At 43.7% G+C, this 22950-nt stretch overlaps 1 protein-coding gene across 18 annotated transcripts in view; it reads left to right on the top strand.

The window, feature by feature from the left end:
- elna (elastin a) overlaps positions 1-22950 on the top strand; it is an 87855-nt gene that overhangs the window by 7796 nt on the left and 57109 nt on the right. For all 18 annotated transcript variants that reach the window (XM_045703744.2, XM_045703754.2, XM_014162749.3 and 15 more), the window contains exons 2-5: positions 12720-12788; positions 15479-15529; positions 16494-16616; positions 16807-16833. In XM_045703744.2, the coding sequence (XP_045559700.2) occupies positions 12720-12788; positions 15479-15529; positions 16494-16616; positions 16807-16833 (270 nt within the window). The remainder of the gene's footprint in view (positions 1-12719; positions 12789-15478; positions 15530-16493; positions 16617-16806; positions 16834-22950) is intronic.

The raw sequence follows: 22950 nt of genomic DNA, 5'->3' as shown, positions 1-22950 counted from the left end.
GAGCCTGTAAGTAAGCATTTCACCCGTTGCATTCAGCGCATGTGACAAATAAACATTGATTTGAGCTGTGCTAACATAATTGCAAAAGGGTTTTATAATGATCAATTAGCCTTTTAAAATGATAAACTTCGATTAGCTAACACAACGTGCCATTGGAACACAGGATTGATGGTTGCTGATAATGGGCCTCTGTACGCCTATGTAGACATTCCATAAGAAATCATCAGTTTCCAGCTACAATAGTCATTTAAAACATTAACAATGTCTACACTGTATTTCTGATCAATTTGATGTTATTTTAAAGAACAAAAAATCTGCTTTTCTTTCGAAAACAAGGACATTTCTAAGTGTCCCCAAACATTTGAACGGTAGTGTATGTCCCTCTTTGCCGAACACGACCACACAACTGGGCAGTAGTCCAAAACAACTAGGGCCTGTAGGACCTGTCAGCTTGACTGAAAGGAAAGTAGAACAACACCTTATCATGAACAGATCTCTTCCCATTTTAGCAACCATTGAGTCTATATGTTTTGACCATGACAGCTTGTTATCTAGGGTTAAAGACAGCAGTTTAGTCTCCTCGACCTGTTCAATCACCATATTATTCAATAGATCTAAATGAGGTTTAGAGTTGAGTGAGTGATTTGTCCCAAAAACGTTGCTTTTCGTTTTTTAATATTTAGCACCAGCATATTGCCGGTTGCCCATTCTAAAACTGAGGGTGTGTCATAAAATAAGTCGTACTCATCCTTAAAAATGTCATACGGGAGAGAAGAGGACCAAAACGCAGCAGGTATGTGCAGGCTCATCTTGACTTTTATTAACTATCAAAAATGAACACCCAAAATAACAAAGAACTCACGAGAATGAACGAACAACCAACAGTCTGGCAAAGCATAGGCTCAACACAGAACAATTCCCCACCACCCCAAAGACAAACACACCTATATAGGACTTCCAATCAAAGGCAACTATACACACCTGCCTTCAATTGGAAGTCCCAATCATCAACCCAACATTTAACAAACACAAACCCCCTGCCACATCCTGACCTAGACTAAGCAATACGCCCTCTGCTGGTCAGGACGTGACAGTACCCCCCCCTCAAGGTGCAGACTCCAGGATGCACCTAAAAAAGAAAAACAAGAAAATCCCCAATACCCCAACAAAAACCCAACAAACAATAACCCCTAAACCATAAGGGAGGGAAGGGAGGGTGGCTGCCGTCACCGACGGCACTGTGCTACACCCTCCCTCCCCAACCCACCTATCCTGGAGGTGGCTCAGGTGCAGGCCGTTCCAGGCAGTCGGGCCACTCTGGCAACTGGGGACAGTCTGGGCAGTCTGGCAACTGGGGACAGTCTGGCCACTCCGGCAGGTCAGGGCAGTCTGGCCACTCCGGCAGGTCAGCGCAGTCTGGCCACTCCGGCAGGTCAGCGCAGTCTGGCCACTCCGGCAGGTCAGCGCAGTCTGGCCGCTCCGGCAGGTCAGCGCAGTCTGGCCGCTCCGGCAGGTCAGCGCAGTCTGGCCGCTCCGGCAGTTCAGCGCAGTCTGGCCGCTCCGGCAGTTCAGCGCAGTCTGGCCGCTCTGGCGACTGTTGACTGGCGGGCAGCTCTGGCGATTGTTGACTGGCGGGCAGCTCTGGCGACTGTTGACTGGCGGGCAGCTCTGACGACGACTGTTGACTGGCGGGCAGCTCTGACGACGACTGTTGACTGGCGGGCAGCTCTGACGACGACTGTTGACTGGCGGGCAGCTCTGACGACGACTGTTGACTGGCGGGCAGCTCTGACGACGACTGTTGACTGGCGGGCAGCTCTGATGACGACTGTTGACTGGCGGGCAGCTCTGATGACGACTGTTGACTGGCGAGCAGCTCTGATGACAACTGTTGACTGGCGGGCAGCTCTGATGACGACTGTTGACTGGCGGGCAGCTCTGGCGACTGTTGAATGGCGGGCAGCTCTTGCCCCGTCAAACAGCCCTTGTGCCCCCCCCTAAAAAATTATTGGGGTGTGCCTCTCGGTCTCCCTTACCTCGCCAGCCTTCTTCCGCTGCTTGGTCCTTTGTTGGTGGGGAATTCTGTCATACTTGTCGTTGGAAATGGAGGACCAAAACGCAGCAGGTATGTGCAGGCTCATCTTGACTTTTATTAACTATCAAAAATGAACACCCAAAATAACAAAGAACTCACGAGAATGACCGAACAACCAACAGTCTGGCAAAGCATAGGCTCAACACAGAACAATTCCCCACCAACTCAAAGACAAACACACACACACCTATATAGGACTTCCAATCAAAGGCAACTATACACACCTGCCTTCAATTGGAAGTCCCAATCATCAACCCAACATTTAACAAACACAAACCCCCTGCCACATCCTGACCTAGACTAAGCAATACGCCCTCTGCTGGTCAGGACGTGACAGGGTGTCAGATATTTAGTTTACTGTGGTAGCTGATGTTTATACTGTTGAGTCATCAGCGTACATAGACACACAGGCTTTATTCAAGGTCAGTGGAAGGTCATTAGTAAAAGCAGAATAACAATAATGGCCCAAGCTGACTGCCCTGCACTACACCACACTCAACTGAATTTGCATTAGAGAGGTTTCCATTAAAGAAAACCCTCTGTGTTCTATTAGATTTGCACCTGGTCCCATACCCACATACATTTTAGCCTAGTTTATGAAATGAGAGTAGTGGGGGCCTGTTCGAACTTAACTGAAATATCTGGTCCACATTTAGAAAAGACTGAAAGTTACACATTTTGTACTTTTCTTCATACCCTGTAAGTCTGTAGTAACAACCTATAGTGTACTTATACTTGCCAGAATTAAGGTAAATCATGGGTAAATATCCCATGATTTAATGTCCTTTTCTGAACATAAAAACTCAAGTTACCTTGGATGGTTATTGAAAGTAACGTGTATCCTTGAAACTGCTAGTCTTATTATAGGCAATAAGCACACTATTCATTACATGCTTAGTTTTGCTCTGTACTTTTAACAGATTGTGTAAGAAGAGAGGAAGTAAGTTTATTTGGAATCAAGCCGCAATTTGCTCTGTTAAGTTCAGACTGCCATTCCGTAGTTTACGTTCCTGTCATGTTCAATACAACGTCTATAAAATCTCAAACCTTACGAAGGAAGAAGGAATTTGCAGCTGTTGCAAAACCTTTTTTATTTTATTTTTCATGGACATTGCTTCTTTGAACCTATGAAGGGGAGAGATCATGCACTATGTCAACCTCCCGGTAGGTAGGTTCGGTCTCAGCCAAGAGACATTGGAAGGCTGAAAATTTGTGGCGATTATGATATCAGAATTCTGCCTCCTTTTAAAATAGTGCCGTCTGTATGTCGTTTGTATATTTGACTTTGCATACTTTACATTTATGCTGTGCTCCACAGATGTGTGTGTCAGATAGGCTGGTGCCTTGAGTTCTGTAGGAGGGAGGGAGGGGAGGAAGGGGAGGGGAGGAAGGGAAGACAGGTAGAGGGAGAGAGGCAGGGAGTTCCTCTGTCATCAAAATTTACTCTTTTCACGCTTTCCTTTCTTTGACCCACCTCCCCCCTCCCTTTTCCCGCTAAATGTTCTTGAAAATATAATGCTAAAATGTGACAAATTGTAGGCCAGACGCAACATGTCCCATAGCTGTTGATGATTAGTACCAGGAACGAGGGAGTCTGCTCCAATCTGCTCTGCTGCACTGCTCTGTAGATCTTGGTCTCAGGATGTCAGCCTCCTTTAAGACTGAGCTTTTCACTGCAGTCAGAATAGGAAGGCTGATATTAAGCTAGTCTAGCCACAGAGAACCTTCTGAGAGGGAGGGTGACCTGGACCTGCTGCTGGCCACACAAGCTTTACCAAACACAGACACACTTTCATTTACAGGAGGGATGGATGGTGTGATGAATAAACAGATGGAAGGTGTTAATTCCGTAAATGTCAGGTTTCTGGAACACTCCAAACATATTTAGACAGTGTATTTAAGCCTGAACCAGTATCTGGGCAGAGGAAGAGATGATGAATATGATGCGTTTCCTCTCTAGCCCACACTCTTAGTAAAAATGGTTCCAGAAGGGTTCTCAGCTGTCCCCATAGGATAACTCTTTTTGGTTCCAGCTAGAAACCCTTTTGGTTGCAGGTAGAAATATTTTGAGTTCCATGTAGAATCCTATGTGTAAAGGGTTCTACATTGTACACAAAAGTGTTGTACCTGGAACCAGATACTCGTTTCTCTGCCCAGATACTGGTTCTCCTATGGGGACAGCCGAAGAACCCTTTTAGGTTTTTAGATAACACGTTTTTTCTAAGAGTGCAGTTAGCTGCCATTCTTTTTCCCATTAGACACTTCTGCAAGCGTTATAATGTCAAAATACGTTTGTTCCTCACCCAATATGGAGTTTCGCTGAGCAACTATCGTCATTTACCACTGTTATGTACCGCCAAAAAAAGTTCTAAATAAAAATTGACAAGCAACTGAAAAAATGATTTGTCTGGAAAGAATCTGTATTGTTTTTGACCAAGTGTGCATGCGCCAAATCCACCTCTTCGGCGCCTCCGATAAAATCAGTCATTACTTCCATGTACAGGTTGGCTGATCCAGCAGCAGTACAGTATCCCGAAAGATCATTCATTTTATCACTTACAGCAGTGGATGAATGTCATATCAACCTGTTGTTTCATGCGCTACACGTAATGAAATAATATTTCATGTAAGTACAGTGCCTTCAGAAAGTATTCATACATTCTTACGGTTGTTAGTGTTTGTTTGCAGAGGCACGTAATTCCAATCCGATAGGGTCTTAAATGGAGGTTATGGGAAGTCTTCCCGGATGAATGACTCTGACATTGTCATGGAATTCTGCTCTGACGGCTTGTGGCAAAACGCTATCTCCACATGAAAGTAATTTGGCACTCATGTGCAAAGTCAACAACAACACAAAATTGCCCCCAAAAACGTATTTGTTTTGTATATTTAACACTGACAGAGAAATATCTAATTATATCTCCATTTTGAAGTGTTCTTCACATAAAAGTGGGAAAGTGATGTTAAAATGTTATTCTAAGACAGTTCTCCAAGCCATTTATTGAAGGTCATTAGAAAGCATTTTACTGTTAAACATCAGTGCATAAAATGATGAGAGACATGAATGATTTTAGATAAATACACTAATTGAAGTGTGGAAACCGGAGCAGTAGATCAGACTTTTGGGAATAGCTCATAACATTGTATTGAGGAATCTGAAAGAAATGTGTAACTGCTTAGTTTAAAAAATGCTTTATGGCATGCTTATTTTATTTGTTATTGTTAACCCCTGATTAATCAACAAAATGTAATATGGAGACATGTCCAACAGTGCATCTGATTTGTAGAAGTGTTTATTTTATGTATGGTCTGGGAAGAAATGAAATGTGCCTCAGTGAAGTCCCAAGGTTACGCTAATCATAGCCTGCAGTAAAAATATTGCCCAATCATTTTTGTTTATTTTTTCAATTCCAGTTGGTTTAAATTGCTCGCCATCATTTGTCTTACGATCAAGGAAAGGGGATTAGAAGAAAACACGCCAGTCTGATCATTGCTGTGAAATACTCATAGGATCCATTTGTTATTACACGTTGACTAAATCAACGGGAGTTAAGGTAAACATTACATCATTCATTGTATAACTAATTTAATTCACAAACAAACTGTTTTTTTTGTGATATACTGTACCTTCAGAAAGTATTCATACCCCTTGACTTTGTTCCATATTTGTTGTGTTACAGCCTGAATTCAAAATGGATCAAATATATTTTTTGGGTCACCCATCTACACACAATAGCCCATAATGACAAAGTCAACAATTTTGCAAATGTATTGGAAATTAATAACAGAAATATCTAATTTACATAAGTATTCACACCCCTGAGTAAATACATATTAGAATCACCTTTGGCAGCGATTATAGCTGTGAGTCTCTCTGGGTAAGTTTCTAAGAGCTTTGCACCTGGATTGCATAATATTTGCATATTTTTTTATTTTTTTATTCTTCAACCTCTGTCAAATTGGTTGTTGATCATTGCTGGACAGCCATTTTCAAGTCTTGCCATAGATTTTCAAGCTGATTTAAGTCAAAACTGTAACTAGGCCAATTAGGAACATTCAATGTTGTCTTGGTAAACAACTCCAGTCTATATTTGGCCTTGTGTTTTAGGTTCTTGTCCTGCTGAAAGGTGAATTTGTCTCCCAGTGTCTGTTGGAAAGCAGACTGAAACAGGTTTTCCTCTAGGATTTTTCCTGTACTTAGCTTTATTCCGGTTCTTTTATCCCCCAAAAACCTCCCTAGTCCTTGCCAATGACAAGCATACCCATAACATGATGCAGCCACTAGCATGCTTTAAAATATGAAGAGTGGTACTCGGTGATTTCTTGTGTTGGATTTGCCCCAAACATAACGCTTTGTATTCATTTTTGCAGTTTTACTTTAATGCCTTATTGCAAACAGGATGCATGTTTTGGAATATTTTCATTCATTTAGGTTACTATTGTGGAGTAACTACAATGTTGTTGATCCATCCTCAGTTTTTCTCCCATCTCAGGCATTAAACTCTGTAACTGTTTTAAAGTCACCATTGTCCTCATGGTGAAATCCCTGAGTGGTTTCATTCCTCTCAGGCAACTGAATTAAGAAGGATGCCTGTGTCTTTCTGATGGCACTGTTGATTAAGTAGACACTATAGGGTACAATTTGACAGTGATCTTTCCGAAGAGGTGAATTTGGCATGTGCGCACATGGTCAAAACAATATATTCTTTCCAAACAAGATATTTTTCCGGTTGCTTGTACATTTAGAACTTTTTTGGAAGTACATACCGGGTGTGATGGCAGTGAATTATATTATTTGTTAATTAACAAACTTATTTTGCCATTATAACGCTTGCAGAGCTGTCTAATGGGAAATTAATGGTAGCTAACTGGACTGGAGAGGAGACTCGTCATATTCATTGTCTACTCCTCTGCCCAGATACTTGTTCAGGCTTAGCCTAAGGATCTCTGCAAGCTCTCAGAGCCAGAGGTTGGAGACGGGAGAGGAGTCGTAATGGTTCACTAAGGTTTTAACAAGGGGTGGAGAGTACTAGCAATTAGCTAAGTGTGTGAGTGCGACTTTGGATTGGAAAACAAGTTCTGCTCTATTAAATCACTAATTTGTTTGCCATCCAGTCATTACAATTCATTTTTTTTGCTTTACAACTTTGCAATAAATTCGGGCCCTTATAGGCCTGCATAGGTTTTCAATGAACAGACAATCAGACATACAGGCTTGTAAAAGAGGTTTTCAGTTGTATTCGGCTCTCGAGTTATGGATTTGTTTGGTCTGGTTTTATTAAAATTCATGGCCAGCTAATGGTCGGTAAACATGTCAGTGCTTATTCCTCTGGCTGATACTCAAACTGTAAACTAAACAGAGCAAAAACGCCCTATAGAGCTAAATCTGTTCGCTTAAGTCTCGAGGACAAAACAAGCCCATTCAACTTGAACTCAAAACAATCGGAGCAATGTTATTGACTAATGGAGGATGCCAAAACATGGTTCAACATTGTAGACTAAATAAGATGTTTTTTCCAGTGCCTCAGAGGTAAGGCAGATCCGTTTCATGGGAAACCATGAAATCGTGTGCATTTGTTTCTCCCATGTTTGGCTTATAAACTATATAGATTTCTAATGCAGAAAATTGCATGTTATGTTCACAGTGAAGACCAGATAGAAACTACTTTACCACCCATATGGGATTTACATCAGGTTACTGGTAACTTCTTGGTTTCTTATACTGAACAAAACTATAAACGCAACATGTAAAGTGTTGGTCCCATGTTTCATGAGCGAAAATAAAAGATCCCAGAAATGTTCCATAGACACTAAAAGCTTATTTCTCTCAAATTTTGTGCACAAGTTTGTTTACATCCTTGTTATTGAGCATTTCTCCTTTGCCAAGATAATCCATCCACCTGACAGATGTGGCATATCAAGAAGCAGATTAAACAGCATGATCATTACACAGGTGCACCTTGTGCTGGGGACAATAAAAGGCCACTCTAAAATGTGCAGTTTTGTCACACAACACAGATGTCTCAAGTTTTGAGGGAGCGTGCAATTATCATGCTGACTGCACGGATGTCCACCAGAGCTGTTGCCAGAGAATTGAATGTTCATTTCTCTACCATAAGTCGCCTCAAACATAGTTTTAGAGAATTTGGCAGTACTTACAACCGGCCTCACAACCCCAGACCACGTGTAACCACACCAGCCCAGGACCTCCACATCCGCCTTCTTCACCTGCGGGATCGTTTGAGACCAGCCACCCGGAAAGCTGATTGAAACTGAGGAGTATTTCTGTCTGTAATAAAGCCCATTTGTGGGGAAAAACTCATTCTGATTGGCTGTGCCTGGCTCCCCAGTGGATGGGCCTGGCTGCCAAGTTGCTGGGCCTATGCCCTCCAAGGCCCACCCATGGCTGCACCCCTTCCCAGTCATGTGAAATCCATTGATTAGAGCCTAATTCATTTATTTCTATTGACTGATTTCTTTATATAAACTGTAACTCAGTAAAATCGCTGAAAATGTTGCATGTTGCGTTCTCCTTTGCCTCTGGTTTGACCTACAAACACATGCATTCCAAAAGACTCCCATGATCAAACAATTCTTAGAGAACACTTTGACTTTGAGCTCGACAGTGATAAGAAACCAATGACTTGATACTGTAAGTCAGCATAGTTCACATTTCTTAGCTCAGGTCAATGAGTACCTTATTGGGTTAGTTCTTGTGAACCCAGTGCCCTTTACTGGGTTCTGCCCTGCCCAGTAGTATGGTAGGGTAGCTACAGTACAGCAGTTACGATATGATGGGCTTCTGACCAGGGGAAAATTGGAGCAGACACTACATTCACTCCATCTGCCCTCCCTCTCAACCCAGGGACAGGAAATCCTCCCTTTGATTGTGAAATGAGAGTCTGGCAGGTTGGGTTGAAGTGGAGAACAATCATTACACCCTGCTGGTAAAGTACAGGACACTACCTGGGGGCTCTGTCTTGGAGCTGGCATGGCATCCACTGAGCTGAGGGAGGAGGGTGGAACACAAACACACACTCATATAGCCAAATAGACTGGAGTGGACAGACACAAGTAAGCATACACATATTTAAGAACACACACACACACAAATCAATCCATTGACTTGCACACTGACACATACAGTATGATGTATTTGGACACACCTAGGTTTGGACACACCTACTCATTCAAGTTTTTTTTTTACTATTTTCGACATTGTATAATAACAGTGAAGACATCCAAACTGTAAAATAACACATATGGAATCATGTAGTAACCCAAAAAGTGTTCAATCAAAATATTTTAGATTCTTCAAAGTAGCCACCCTTTGCCTTAGTGACAGCTTTGCACACTCTTGGTATTCTCTCAGCCAGCTCCACCTGGAAGGCTTTTCCAACAGTCTTGAAGGATTTCCCACATATGCTGAGTACTTGTTGGCTGCTTTTCCTTCAATCTGCGGTCCAACTCACACCAAACCATCTCAATTGGGCTGAGGTCAGGAGATTGTGGAGGCCAGGTCATCTGATGCAGCACTCAATCACTCTCCTGCTTGAACAAATATCCCTTACACAGCCTGGAGGTGTGTTGGGTCATTGTCCAGTTGAAAAACAAAGGATAGTCACACAAACGCAAACCAGATGAGATAGTGTATCGCTGCAGAATGCTGTGGTAGCCATGTTGGTAAAGTGTGCCATGAATTCTAAATAAATCACAGTGTCACCAGCAAAGCACCCCACACCATCATACCTCCTCCTCCATGCTTCACGGTGGAAACCACACATGCGGAGAGCATCCATTCACCTACTCTGCGTCTCACAAAGACATGACGGTTGGAACCAAAAATCTCAAATTTGGACTCATCAGACCAAAGGACAGATTTCCACCAGTCTAATATCCGTTGCTCGTGTTTCTTGACCCAAGCAAGTCTTCTTCTTATTGGTGTCCTTTAGTAGGGGTTTCTTTACAGCAATTCGACATTGAAGGCCTGATTCATGCAGTCTCCTCTGAACAGTTGATGTTGAGATGTGTCTGTTACTTGAAATCTGTGAAGAATTTATTTGGGCTACAATCTGAGGTACAGTTAACTCTAATGAACTTATCCTCTGCAGCAGAGGTAACTTTGTGTCTTCCTTTCCTGTGGCGGTCCTCATGAGAGCCAGTTTCATCATAGCGCTTGATGGTTTAAGCGACTGCACTTGAAGAAACGTTCAAAGTTCTTGAAATTTTCCGCATTAACTGACCTTCATGTCTAAAAGTAATGATGGGCTGTCGTTTCTCTTTGCTTATTTGAGCTGTTCTTGCCATAATATGGACTTTGTCTTTTACCAAATAGGGCTATCTTCTGTAAACCACCCCTACCTTGTCACAACACAACTGATTGGCTCAAACGCATTAAGAAGGAAAGAAATTCCACAAATTAACTTTTAACAAGGCACACCTGTTAATTGAAATGCATTCCAGGTGACTACCTCATGAAGCTGGTTGAGAGAATGTCAAGAGTGTGCAAAGCTGTCATCAAGGAAAAGGGTGGCTACTTCCAAGCATCTCAAATGTAAAACATATTTTGATTTGTTTAACATGTTTTTGGTTACTACATGATTCCAAATGTATTACTTCATAGTTTTGATGTCTTCACTATTCTTCTACACTATTAGTCTACAAAGTAGAAAATAGTAAAAATGAAGAAAAACGCTTAAATGAGTAGGTGTATCCAACCTTTTGACTGGTACTGTACATCATCCTCAGAGTATGTAGTCATTTTGTGAAACGTTGTACACTCAGAAAAAAGGGTTCCAAAAGGGTTCTTCGACTGTTCCCATAAGAGAACCCTTTTTGGTTCCAGGTAGAACCCTTTTTTGGTTCCAGGTAAAACTCTTTTGAGTTCCATGTAGAACCCTCTGTGTAAAAGGTTCTAGATTGCACCTTTTTTTCTAAGAGTGTAATGCTGTGCCCTGGACAGCCCTCTCTGACCATTCAGCCATGTGCACATTTTCCTCTTCTTTCCCTTAGGACCTTGAGCCTTGTCTGTTTAGCAAGTTCTTACTACTCAGCCAAACTGTAAGGAAACCCGATCGCCTCTTCTTCCCATCATCCAACTCCCTCACCGTCTCAATTAAGAGCAGTTGGGCTAGAGGGCATCCTCTCTCTGATCTGTCTCGGACCGCTTCAACTGTGAGCTCATTTGTTTTCCAAGGACACGGCCGCCAAACTCTTTCAAATAAACCATCACTCAAACCGACCCCTATTTACACTCCTAAACATTGTGTTTTTAAAACAACATGCACCATCATAAAAACCATGTTAAGGATTCTAGCTCCGTAGCATAACCATACAAATCCCTGATGGCATGAACTGAGTTTGATTGAGAATAGATTTTCTCTGTTAAACAAAAACAGACCAGATAGACTAAATATTTTCCCTTTCTGCTAATCAGATTTTGGTATGCGATTTGGGGGATTTGTGTGAATATGACTGACTCTGTTGTCCTCGCTAACCTCTCTGTCCAGATGAGTGACTCAGTGTGGTCTTCGGCAGGCACAGTATCATGCTTCAGTGCAGATTTTCACAGTTTATGTTAACTTTCCACCAGAAACACGACTACATGAGCTGAATTATTAATGTGCTTTGTTCCATTTCTTCATAGCTTTCTTTGGCTGGGGGATGCCAAAAGTCTCCCCTTTTGTATTCCTCTCTCTCTCTCTCTCTCTCTCTCTCTCTCTCTCTCTCTTCTTTCTCTTTGTCTGTCTGTCTGTCTGTCTGTCTGTCTGTCTGTCTGTCTGTCTGTCTGTCTGTCTGTCTGTCTGTCTGTCTGTCTGTCTGTCTGTCTGTCTGTCTGTCGCTCTCTCTCTGTCTGTCTCTCTGTCTGTCTCTCTTTCTGTCTGTCTCTCTCTCTGTCTGTCTCTCTTTCTGTCTCTCTCTCTCTCTGTCTGTCTCTCTTTCTTTCTCTCTCTCTGTCTGTCTGTCTCTCTTTCTTTCTCTCTCTCTGTCTGTCTGTCTCTCTTTCTTGCTCTCTCTTTCTTTCTTTCTCTTTCTTTCTTTCTCTCTTCTTTCTCTCTTTCTTTCTCTCTTTCTTCACTCTCCTTCTCTAACACACACACCTCTCCCTGTCTCTTTTTCTCTCTCTCCCTTCTTCCCTCCTTACAGTTAGAGGGTTCTTACAGTATATTTCCGAATCCTGTAGCCTGTAGGAGACAAACATTCTTGCTGATTCCCTTGTTGAGTAGCACTGACATCTCCCTTGCTAAAGTTCTCCTAGGGGCTGAGAGAGAGAGAACATTGATGTGGCAATGGTGGCAGTAAACATTTTACAATGTCACAGCAAGTTACGTAAAACCATGGCCAAACCTCCCTCTATGCACCAAAATGTTCGCTGTTCCTCCAACTGCAGTACCTCATCTCACTGCTTGCTTAAAACAATGCTTTTTTTGATAATCAGACTTTGCCTTGACCTCTTAATGTACAATAGTTTTGTCATGGGTTAGAGTATTGGTCATGACTGAGGTTTGGAATATAGTCATTTAAAAACGATGGATTGCGGTCTACATGTTGGACCATTAGATTAGTGTCATGAAGTCATACAGAGCTGTCACTGACCAGGTATGTTACCGGTCTGTCTCTCCAGGTGTGTACGTGCCGGCTGGTGCTGGAGTTGGAGCAGGAGGTGCTGGACCAGGTGCTGGTCTCTACCCAGGTAATATATCAGCTATTTACGACTGCACAGCGCAACACATTACACAACATGTCTCTTTATATAAAAGTACAGTGACACACACACACACACTCATAAAGCAGATTGTTGTGACTGTGTTCATCTGTATGATACGATCTCAAAGATAATCATCAAACAACCACAACCCATCTAAAAGCAGCACTTTCAAAAATACGCACATTCACAGCGCTACACTCACAAAATGTAGTAAGTGCTACTGATTGGGATATAGCTAGCTATATACAGTCCCTTCGGAAAGTATTCAGACCCCTTGACTTTTTCCACATTTTTCAGCAATCTACACACAATACCCCATAATAACAGGTTTTTAGAAATGTCTGCAAATTGATATATATTTTTTAACAGAAATACCTTATTTACATAACTTTTCAGACCCTTTGCGATGAGACTTGAAATTGAGATGTTTCTACAACTTGATTGGAGTCCACCTGTGGTAAATTCAATTGATTGGACATGATTTGGAAAGGCACACACCTGTCTATATAAGGTCCCACAGTTGACAGTGCATGTCAGAGCAAAAACCAAAACACGAAGTCGAAGGAATTGTCCGTAGGGCTCCGAGACAGGATTGTGTCCAGGCACAGATCTGGGGAAGGGCACAAAAAATGTAAGGTCCCCAAGAACACAGTGGCCTCCATCATTCTTAAATGGATGAAGTTTGGAACCATCAAGACTCTTCTTAGTGCTGGCTGCCCGACCAAACTGAGCAATCGGGGGAGAAGGGCCTTGGTCAGGGAGGTGACCAAGAACCCGATGGTCACTCTGACAGAACTCTAGAGTTCCTCTGTGGCGATGAGGGAAATTTCCAGAAGGACAACCATCTCTGCAGCACTCCACCAATCAGGCCTTTCTGGTAGAGTGGCCAGACACTCTACCATAATTTAATAATAGTAGACGGCACTACTGTACATTTAGGCCTACTTGTAAACGAAGCCCAATTGCCTGGTGTCAGTGACTGACCTGTAAAACTCTCAACGGATCTTGTCCACAGAGCCAGTCTTTCCATTGATACCACTCAGATTTAAATGATCTTGGTATTTTTCTGTCCCTTCCTTTGATGTAAGTCCCTAAGCTCAGGTGTTGGTCTTCCATCCCGTATCACCCCTTGTTTCACTAGAAAATCAGATGTTTCAGATGCAATATGTTAGCCATCCTGATTAGCGTACTTTTAGCTAGCAGTAAAATGAACGTAAGCACCAAAAGGCAGCAGATGATGTGTGTCATCCATAGACAGAATAGTGCTCTGCCTTTTGCGCCAATACGCATGCGCATTCATTATTAAATGGGACATATTGGGAATGGGATACATGTACAGTACCAGTCAAAAGTTTGGACACACCTATTCAAGGGTTTTTCTTTATTTTTACTATTTTCTACATTGTAGAATAATAGTGAAGACATCAAAACTATGAAATAACACACATGGAATCATGTTACTATATGTATATTCTTTATTTTTCATTTTTCATTCATTTTCAAAGGGTAGGATGCCTACCCTGACCACACATCACTGATAAAGTAGTACACAATCAATTAAACGGCAGTGTGTCTCAATTTCAAAACCAGGTATACAACACACACAACATAGATCATACAGTGTACAAAATACACCTTTCCTGTTTCCCAGCATACAACACAAAACCCGTACAACTAAATTACTGTAGCATTACGTACTGAAGAAATAAAAGCCCATGTTGGCTCACAGTCTATTGCAACCCACAGTTAACCATTAGCCCTGATCCTGTAGTGTACAGTACTCCATGTCTCCATCTCAACCACAAACCAACCAACGATCACCACTGCACTCCCTCTCCAAACCCACTAAGAGCCCTTCGTGGCTGTTGGCTTTCACTAGTGTTCAGCACGTAAAACATTAACAATCACCAGGACAGTTGAACCACACACCTCTGGCCTTAAAACCAACCTTAAACGACAGGCAGGCCGGCAACTTGAAATGGTCCGAAACGGCTGACTCATATGTGGCTCTCTTGATCATTACTGCCATATACAGAAACCCAATATCCCTTGTATTTTCTCTCTCTCTCGCACCATACTATTTCCCATTGTACTGTACCATTTCCCCCTGGATAAGCATAGCTGTACCGTAGGTTTTCACTGTAACAGCATTGAGGCCATAAATTACAGTGAAATACAGTGTGAGGAATCGTGAGTTGCCACACCGACCCTGTGCATTCCTCTCTTCACTCTGAGAGGTTAAAAGGTGTCTCTGGGATACTGTTGGAGATTTAGTGTGTCCCAAATGGCACCCTATTCCACACATAGTGCACTGCTTTTGACCAGGGCCCTGGTCGATAGTAGTACAACTATATAGGGAATATGGTGCCATTTGGGACAGTTTTGAAGATTTAGAGCTGTAGAGATTTAGAGCCTCCTACCCACCACATTGGTCAAGTCTCTGTGTGGAGAAACTGTATCTGGTCAGGTCAGAGACCGGAGGACCCAGAGCTAGCAGATGATCTACGGCCCAAACAGCAGGACGGATGGATTAATGGAGGAAAGGAGGGAGGGATTGATGGGGGTATAGAGGAGCCAGGGGGAGAGCTAAAACAAACGTCAAGCTTTCCACTTTCCACTCTCTTTCTGCTTCTCTTTCTGTTTTTTTATTTTTATTTTCTTGGTTTTACCAACAGGTGCTGGTGGGATACCCGCAGGAGCAGGCTACAAACCAGCTAAAACTGGAGGTGAGTAGAAAATACTGACTTTAATACCCTTAGCTGGACTAAGAGAGACTATCAGAACTCAGAATAAGACCCAGATGCAGTCAGCTAGAGTCACAGATGTTTATTGACCCAAACAGGGGGCAGGCAAAATGCAGGTCAAAGGCAGGCAGAGGTCCGTAATCCAGGGCAGAGTCAATAAGGTACAGAACAGCAGGCAGGCTCGGGATCAGGACTGGCAGAGGTTCGTAAACGGGTCAGAGTCGGCCAGGTACAGAACAGCTTTCAGGCTCAGGGTCAGGGCAGACAGAATGGTCAGAACCGGGGAAACTAGGAAACAGAACTTGAGAAAGCAGGGAGACAGGAAAGCACACTGGTAAGACCTGACAAGACGAACTGGAAACAGACAGGCAGAGAACGCAGGTATAAATACACTGGGGACAATGAAAAAGATGGGTGACACCTGGAGGGGGGTGGAGACAAGCACAAAGACAGTGAAACAGATCAGGGTGTGACAGAGACGGCATCTATACTGCTGCTGAGACCTACAGTAATTCAGTGAACAATGACTACAGATATAGGGTTTTCACAACCACAACATTGTCATAGAGCTTTAGCTCAGAAGCTAAGCTAATAGTTTAGTTATTGGGTTGGTTCTAATGACACACTTGTTGTTGGGTAAACACAGTGCTCAGACACAACCACTGTCATTAAGTCTGGTTTAACAAGGTGTTTAACAAGACAGTTCTCCTCACACCTATAAAACCACAGTGTGCTGTCCTGGTCCCCATCTGGGTGTGTTCTGTGTTGCTGTCAGGGAATGGCTATGGCGTGAGGGAAGTGTTGAGTTATAAGCTTACATACTGTAGTAAGTGTCATTGATGATGATGATGATGATGATGATGATGATGATGATGATGATAGTGATGACAAAGATGATAGTGATGACAAAAACCTGTTGCCTAACCAGACCTTATGTTTCCCCCAGCTGGAGGATATGGAGGATGGGGTGGTGTTGGTGCTGGAGGTCTGGTCCCTGGTGGCGGGGCTGGAGGTCTGGTCCCTGGTGGCGGGGCTGGAGGCATAGGAGCGTTAGGCCACAGAGGAGGAGGTGTGTACTCATCTACAGAACATTGAAAGTTGAGACTTTAACATTTATTTTAAAGCCCTTGCACTGTCAACTATAGCGCTATGTTTGACTGTGCAGTGTCAATGATGAAATTAAATGTTTATTCAACGTTAGTGTATTTTTATTTTAGTGGATCATTTGTAGATTAATTATTTGGTGCTTTGTTCAACAGGAGCTGGTGGAAAAGGCCTCAAACCTGGTAAGCTATCTGCTCCAACTCACTCTTTCGCACTCTATACCATTTTGTACAGTTCTGTAGAAGGCACAAGGCAGGTACCGGTACTGTACCAGACTATTCTGGTAGTATCAGGTCAGAGTATCCTGTTATGCTTTTAAAACCTGTTACGGCTAGACGTTCCGCTATTCGCTAATGCTGTATGTATAGAATGCATTAGAGTGCATGTCAATGACGGGCGAAACCTGCAGTGTAGCGTACTGCATACTGTAGTTCAAAGAAGGGCTACCTCTCTTGTGCGGACTGTCAGCCACATCTCCCTTATCACCCCTGTGTTTTAATTGTGGTTGAGTCTCCCTGGTTTGGCAGCTGTTTGGGAAGTCCTGTCTAGGGTGTGACCCGGTGCGTTCCATGTCTCCTACATCCCTCAACCGCTCCTCCACACTTCCATTCCTCCAACACTATATCCCTTCACCCTTTCCTCAAACCCTAGATGTCCCAGACAGTGATGATTGGTAGTGTGACCTCCCATCATCGCCGCCCCAACACAATGGTGCCAACGCGTTCATGAATATTTTTGTAACGTTAGGCCGACACAATATCTGGAAACCTCCTTGTTGAAGTTTTGCCACTGCCCTCTCTCCTGATAGTGTACTGTAAATATTGTTTTTGCGCTATTCCAGTGTGGTGCACAGTATTAGGGAATTAGCAATGTTAAGCCATTATTTAATTTCCTAAACCAGAGGTGATTACATCTAGGCCACTACCGAAGCTGTGTGCTTAGAGAGATAAGGAATAGAATAATATTCTTAACGTCTGATAAGATTTAGAAAAGATTTCTGTAGGCTCCTTGAAGACTGAGTTTTTTCCTCCGTCTCTCGAACAAGTCATTGAGTTTCAGAAATCTGTTTTGTGAAAGCGTCCTAATATTGGATATTAGGTGGAAGTTGACTTTGGCTGGGGTCGCCAGCACTGCAGAGATCGGCTTGGGGAGTATAATACTTTGGCTTTTGTAAGAGTTCTGTCTCTCTCTTCCTCCCTCCCTCTCTCTCTCTCTCAGGGCCTCTAAGGCCGAAATTAGATTATTGCTCCCAGTCCCTTCAAACAGGCAATGTGGGAAAATATATGGGGCAGGTCGAACTGGAACTGTTAGGGTCAAGAATCCATTTGAAAAGAACGAGAACAAGAGACAACCTTACAGCTGTAATTCGTTCATTATTTTGCACAGCAAGGGCTTTTCATGCAAGGTGACTTTTTTACATTTGAGATGTATCCATTCCAACAGCTGAGGTGTTGACTGAAGCAATCCAGATTTGGTGTTTCACTCAAGGGCACTTGGGCTGGAACCAGCTAACTTTCTACACAAAGAAATTAAGTTTCCATTACAAACACAGAGCAACGTTTACCTAAGTTGAGGTCTCACAAAACCAGGGCGGTTTGGATCCATACAGATCATTTAGCCTTTGTTTAGATAGTAATGTGTGCTGATAGTTAGCTGAGGTACTGTAGCTACACACTAACATGAAATAGTGCAGGTAGGGACAACAACAATTCAGGCCAGGGGAGGGTTACCCTGTCCATTGATCTGTTGAAAGATGATTCTATCCTGAGCTAAAACAATGTGAGGATTGGCTTTTAAACCAGACACCTGTTGCTTTCTAGTATTCTCATGTGGATTCATTCCCCCTGCCGAGGCCCATTTTTCATCATAACCTCTCTGGTGAATTGAAGCTTGAAGTGGAGCATCAGCTGCACATATCAGACACACACCTTGGCCCTGGCACACACTCAGGCACATACTCAGGCACACACACACACACACACACACACACACACACACACACACACGCACACACAGACACACACACACACACACACACACACACACACACACACACACACACACACACACACACACACACACACACACACACACACACACACACACACACACACACACACACACACACACACACACACACACCTTGGCCCTGACAGAGAACAGCAGCTGGTGATCAAAGTGGCGTGACAGCTGAATCACTGTCAGACGCGTGCCAAGCCTTGTAAAACGCTAGACTACTAAACGAATTGTGAATCCTGTCAGCATAAACATTTGACGAGTGTGTGTGCATTGGACGAGTCGGTCGGGACCAGAGAAAAGAGAACAGCTGGGCCCTGGACCTGGTCTCATCATTCCCCCCTAAAGCTAAGGTGAATTCCTCCTACATACCTTGTTGCTTTGCCAAACCTGGACAAAACTTCTTACAAATGTTTTGCTTTTCTAAATAACCTCTTGTCAGTAAGAGTTAGCAGAGAGACTGCATAACAAGAAACATGGACAACATTGCTGTTTTTACAACAGTAGTTCTGTAAGTTCACTACGGGAAAAATATAGAATGTTTATCAAAGGTTAACTCTCGGTGGACTGAAGGATTAAGGGTGACACTCGAAGGAAGTGATGTGCTGCAGGCTCTCTCTATACTCTCTCCTTATACTGTAGGTCAGGACTGCAAGTCACTCTTCATAGGTCAGGGCTGCAGGCACTCCTCATAGGTCAGGGCTGCAGGTCACTCCTAATAGGTCAGGGCTGCAGGTCACTCCTCATAGCCAGGGCTGCAGGTCACTCCTTATAGGTCAGGGCTGCATGCACTCCTAATAGGTCAGGGCTGCAGGCACTCCTCATAGGTCAGGGCTGCAGGTCACTCCTAATAGGTCAGGGCTGCAGGTCACTCCTCATAGCCAGGGCTGCAGGTCACTCCTTATAGGTCAGGGCTGCATGCACTCCTAATAGGTCAGGGCTGCGGGTCACTCCTCATAGGGCAAGGCTGCACGTCACTGCTAATAGGTCAGGGCTGCAGGCACTTCTCATAGGGCAAGGCTGCACGTCACTGCTAATAGGTCAGGCCTGCAGGCACTTCTCATAGGGCAAGGCTGCAGGTCACTCCTAATAGGTCAGGGCTGCAGGTCACTGACCTGCAATCGCGGTGTCCGATTTTAAAATAGCTTTTCGGCAAAAGCACATTTTGCAATATTCTGAGTAGATAGCTCGCCATCACGGGCTAGCTATTTTGACACCCACCAAGTTTGGCACTCACCAAACTCAGATTTACTATAAGAAAAATTGGATTACCTTTGCTGTTCTTCATCAGAATGCACTCCCAGGACTTCTACTTCATCCACAAATGTTGTTTTGGTTCAAAATAATCCATAGTTATGTTCAAATATCCTCTGTTTTGTTCTTGCGTTCAAGACACTATCCGAACGGTGACGCGCAGACGCGTATCGTGACAAAAAAAATCTAAATATTCCATTACCGTACTTCGAAGCATGTCAAACGCTGTTTACAATCAATTTTTATGTGATTTTTCTCGTAAAAAAGCGATAATATTTCGACCGGGAAACCCTGTTTTTGTTCAAAGACTCAAAGTTGAAAATGGCCTCTTCACGTGCATGCGCGCGCCCGTGTCATTGTTCTCAGATCGACCACTTACCAAATGCGCTACTGTTTTTCAGCCATGGGCTGCAAAGTCATCATTCAACGTTCTGGCGCCTTCTGAGAGCCTATGGGAGCCTCACAAAGTCTCACGTTACAGCAGAGATCCTCAGTTTTCAATAAAGAGAGTGTAGAAGGCCAAGAAATGGTCAGAGAGGGCACTTCCTGTACAGAATCTTCTCAGGTTTTTGCCTGCCATATGAGTTCTGTTATATTCACAGACACCATTCAAACAGTTTTAGAAACTTTAGGGTGTTTTCTATCCAAATCAAACAATTATATGCATATTCTAGTTTCTGGGCAGTAGTAATAACCAGATTAAATCGGGTACGTTTTTTATCCGGATGTCAAAATACTGCCCCCTATCCTAGAGAGGTTAACTTGGCTTTCGAAGACTTTCGAAAAGCGGGGTAGGATAGATATAGGTCTGTAACAGTTTGGGTCTGGAGTGTCACCCACTTTGAAGAAGGGGATGACCACGGCAGCTTTCCAATCTTTAGGGATCTCAGACGATACGAAAGAGAGGTTGAACAGACTAGTAATAGGGGTTGCAGCAATTGCGGCAGATCATTTTAGAAAGAGAGGGTCCAGATTGTCTAGCCCAGCTGATTTGTAGGGGTCCAGATTTTGCAGCTCTTTCAGAACATCAGCTATCTGGATTTAGGTGAAGGAGAAGCAGGCGGTGCTGGCGTGAAAGTTTATATGTAAGCGTGTGTGTGTGTGTTTGTGTGTGAGTGAGTGAGTGGATGTCACCAGGCAGGGCTAGGCTTGGCCCGGTGGCTTCGCTGTAATCCACGTAAGTACAATGGATCGTTTTACAACAGCCTGTAAATTGGAGCCATTCGAAAGAGCTGCTCGCCCCCTCAGAGTTTGTGTGTGTAAATGTGTGTCTTGGTGTGGGTATTAGCGTGTGTCTTGGTGTATTTGGGTGGGTATTAGCTAGTTTATGCGAACACGTGCATCGCTGCCAGGCTCGGCACAGAGTATACGTCAACCGCAGGACAAATAAATCCGAACCCGGACCAATTCTTATAACGACCAAATGTAAATAACCAGAAAATAGGCTAGGGGGTCCAAAAAATGCCTCCAATTCCTCCAGCTTTTATTCCATTCATTTGGGCCTGCCGGCTTAAAGGTATAGACACAAACTGAATGAGAGATGCCCAGAGCCCTGGGTCTGAAACCACCACCACTCTGGCCTGTTTGTAGAAGCCAAAACTCCCTGACAGTTCAGTACTTGGGGTCCTCTGGCAGGGACAGGGCTTTGGGACATCTCTCTGACAACTCCATGGAAAGGAAGGAGAAAACAAAGGGCTCACCGCCAACTCAGAGCCTGGCTTGTTGTCACCGACCAGGGTACTGTGTGTGTGTGCGTGTGTGTTTAATCAGTCCAGCATGCATCTTAGATCCGCTCCACATAGCTTCTTCATGACTGACAGCTTGGAGAACCTGGAAGTGACAAGGAGCAGGGGAGTTCACCAGAGGGAGAGAAAGGGGGATTAAGGAGGAGAGAAGGGGGGTGGGAAGAGATGACGGGGGGAGCTACGGGGTGTCCCACTCACACCATCTGGAATCACCGCTTGTACCTAACGTCACTCTTCCTTGTCCTTCATCGTGCGCTACTAACACAAGAATGCACCATACCCACTACATCATCCTACATCATGATCATTTGATTACTGATACCATCTTTCTTTCCCTCCTCCTCATGTTTGGCTCCCTCTGCCTGCCCCTTTTAACACAACAGGCCTGATGTGCAGAGCTGCTGTGACCTGATCTCACCAGACTAGATTAGATTATAGAGAGAGAGAGAGCGAGAGCGAGAGCGAGAGAGAGAGAGAGGAGCGAGAGAGAGAGCGAGAGAGAGAGAGAGAGAGAGAGAGATGAGAACTCTTGATTATTGGATTGCCTTGCCTAAACTCTGTGGTAACAGAGAGGAGAGAATAGGACAGCATTTTAGAAACTCTATTGAAATCAGACCCACTGTTCTCCATTACGTGACCTGTACTGTAGCTACAGAATCGATGACCTGAAAGCACTCATTTGTTTCGCCAGTTTGTCTGGCCAGCTACAGTCCAATGTCTATGTAGTATGTGATAGGAACATTGGTCCAATTTGTCATTCAGAGCAAAAGTATGATGCATTAAACTGAGTTATTATCAGTCACCTTATCATTTTCTGTCTCTGCCGCTCTCTCTCTCTCTCTCCTGTGCTGTGCAGGATTGTTTTTCTGTCCCATCTGTCTTGTATTTAAAGTCGTTGACCTTTTCACGGCTTCTCTCGCTCTCGAGTCCACTGCCGGTTTGGTTTCCATTAGCCCTATGGCTCTGCTGTGGCTCGCATGTCTCACCTAGACAGACAGCCATTTTGTCTCACGTACACCATAGTGACCTGTCAGTAATCTGCTAATTGAATGTCTTAACATCAAATAACAGCACCTTGGAGGAGAAACAGTGTGTTTCACAGCTAGTCAAGGTCAGGTCGACGGAGTTTCCATGTGTGCGGTTCATTACAACAAACAAACTTGGGTCTTGCACTACACTCGCTTCCAACAAGTTAATGTGTGAGCTAAGACAGGCATGTTTGTGTGAACTGACATACTGTAATAATATGCCTCAGACAAAGGCCTGCCTGTTGGAGCTGACAGC

Source organism: Salmo salar, chromosome 20 (genome assembly GCF_965601325.2).
Source record: "Salmo salar chromosome 20, fSalSal1, whole genome shotgun sequence".
Classification (NCBI taxonomy): domain Eukaryota; kingdom Metazoa; phylum Chordata; class Actinopteri; order Salmoniformes; family Salmonidae; genus Salmo; species Salmo salar.
Note: the sequence above shows the minus strand (reverse complement) of the source record. Positions and strands in the feature narration are given on the sequence as shown.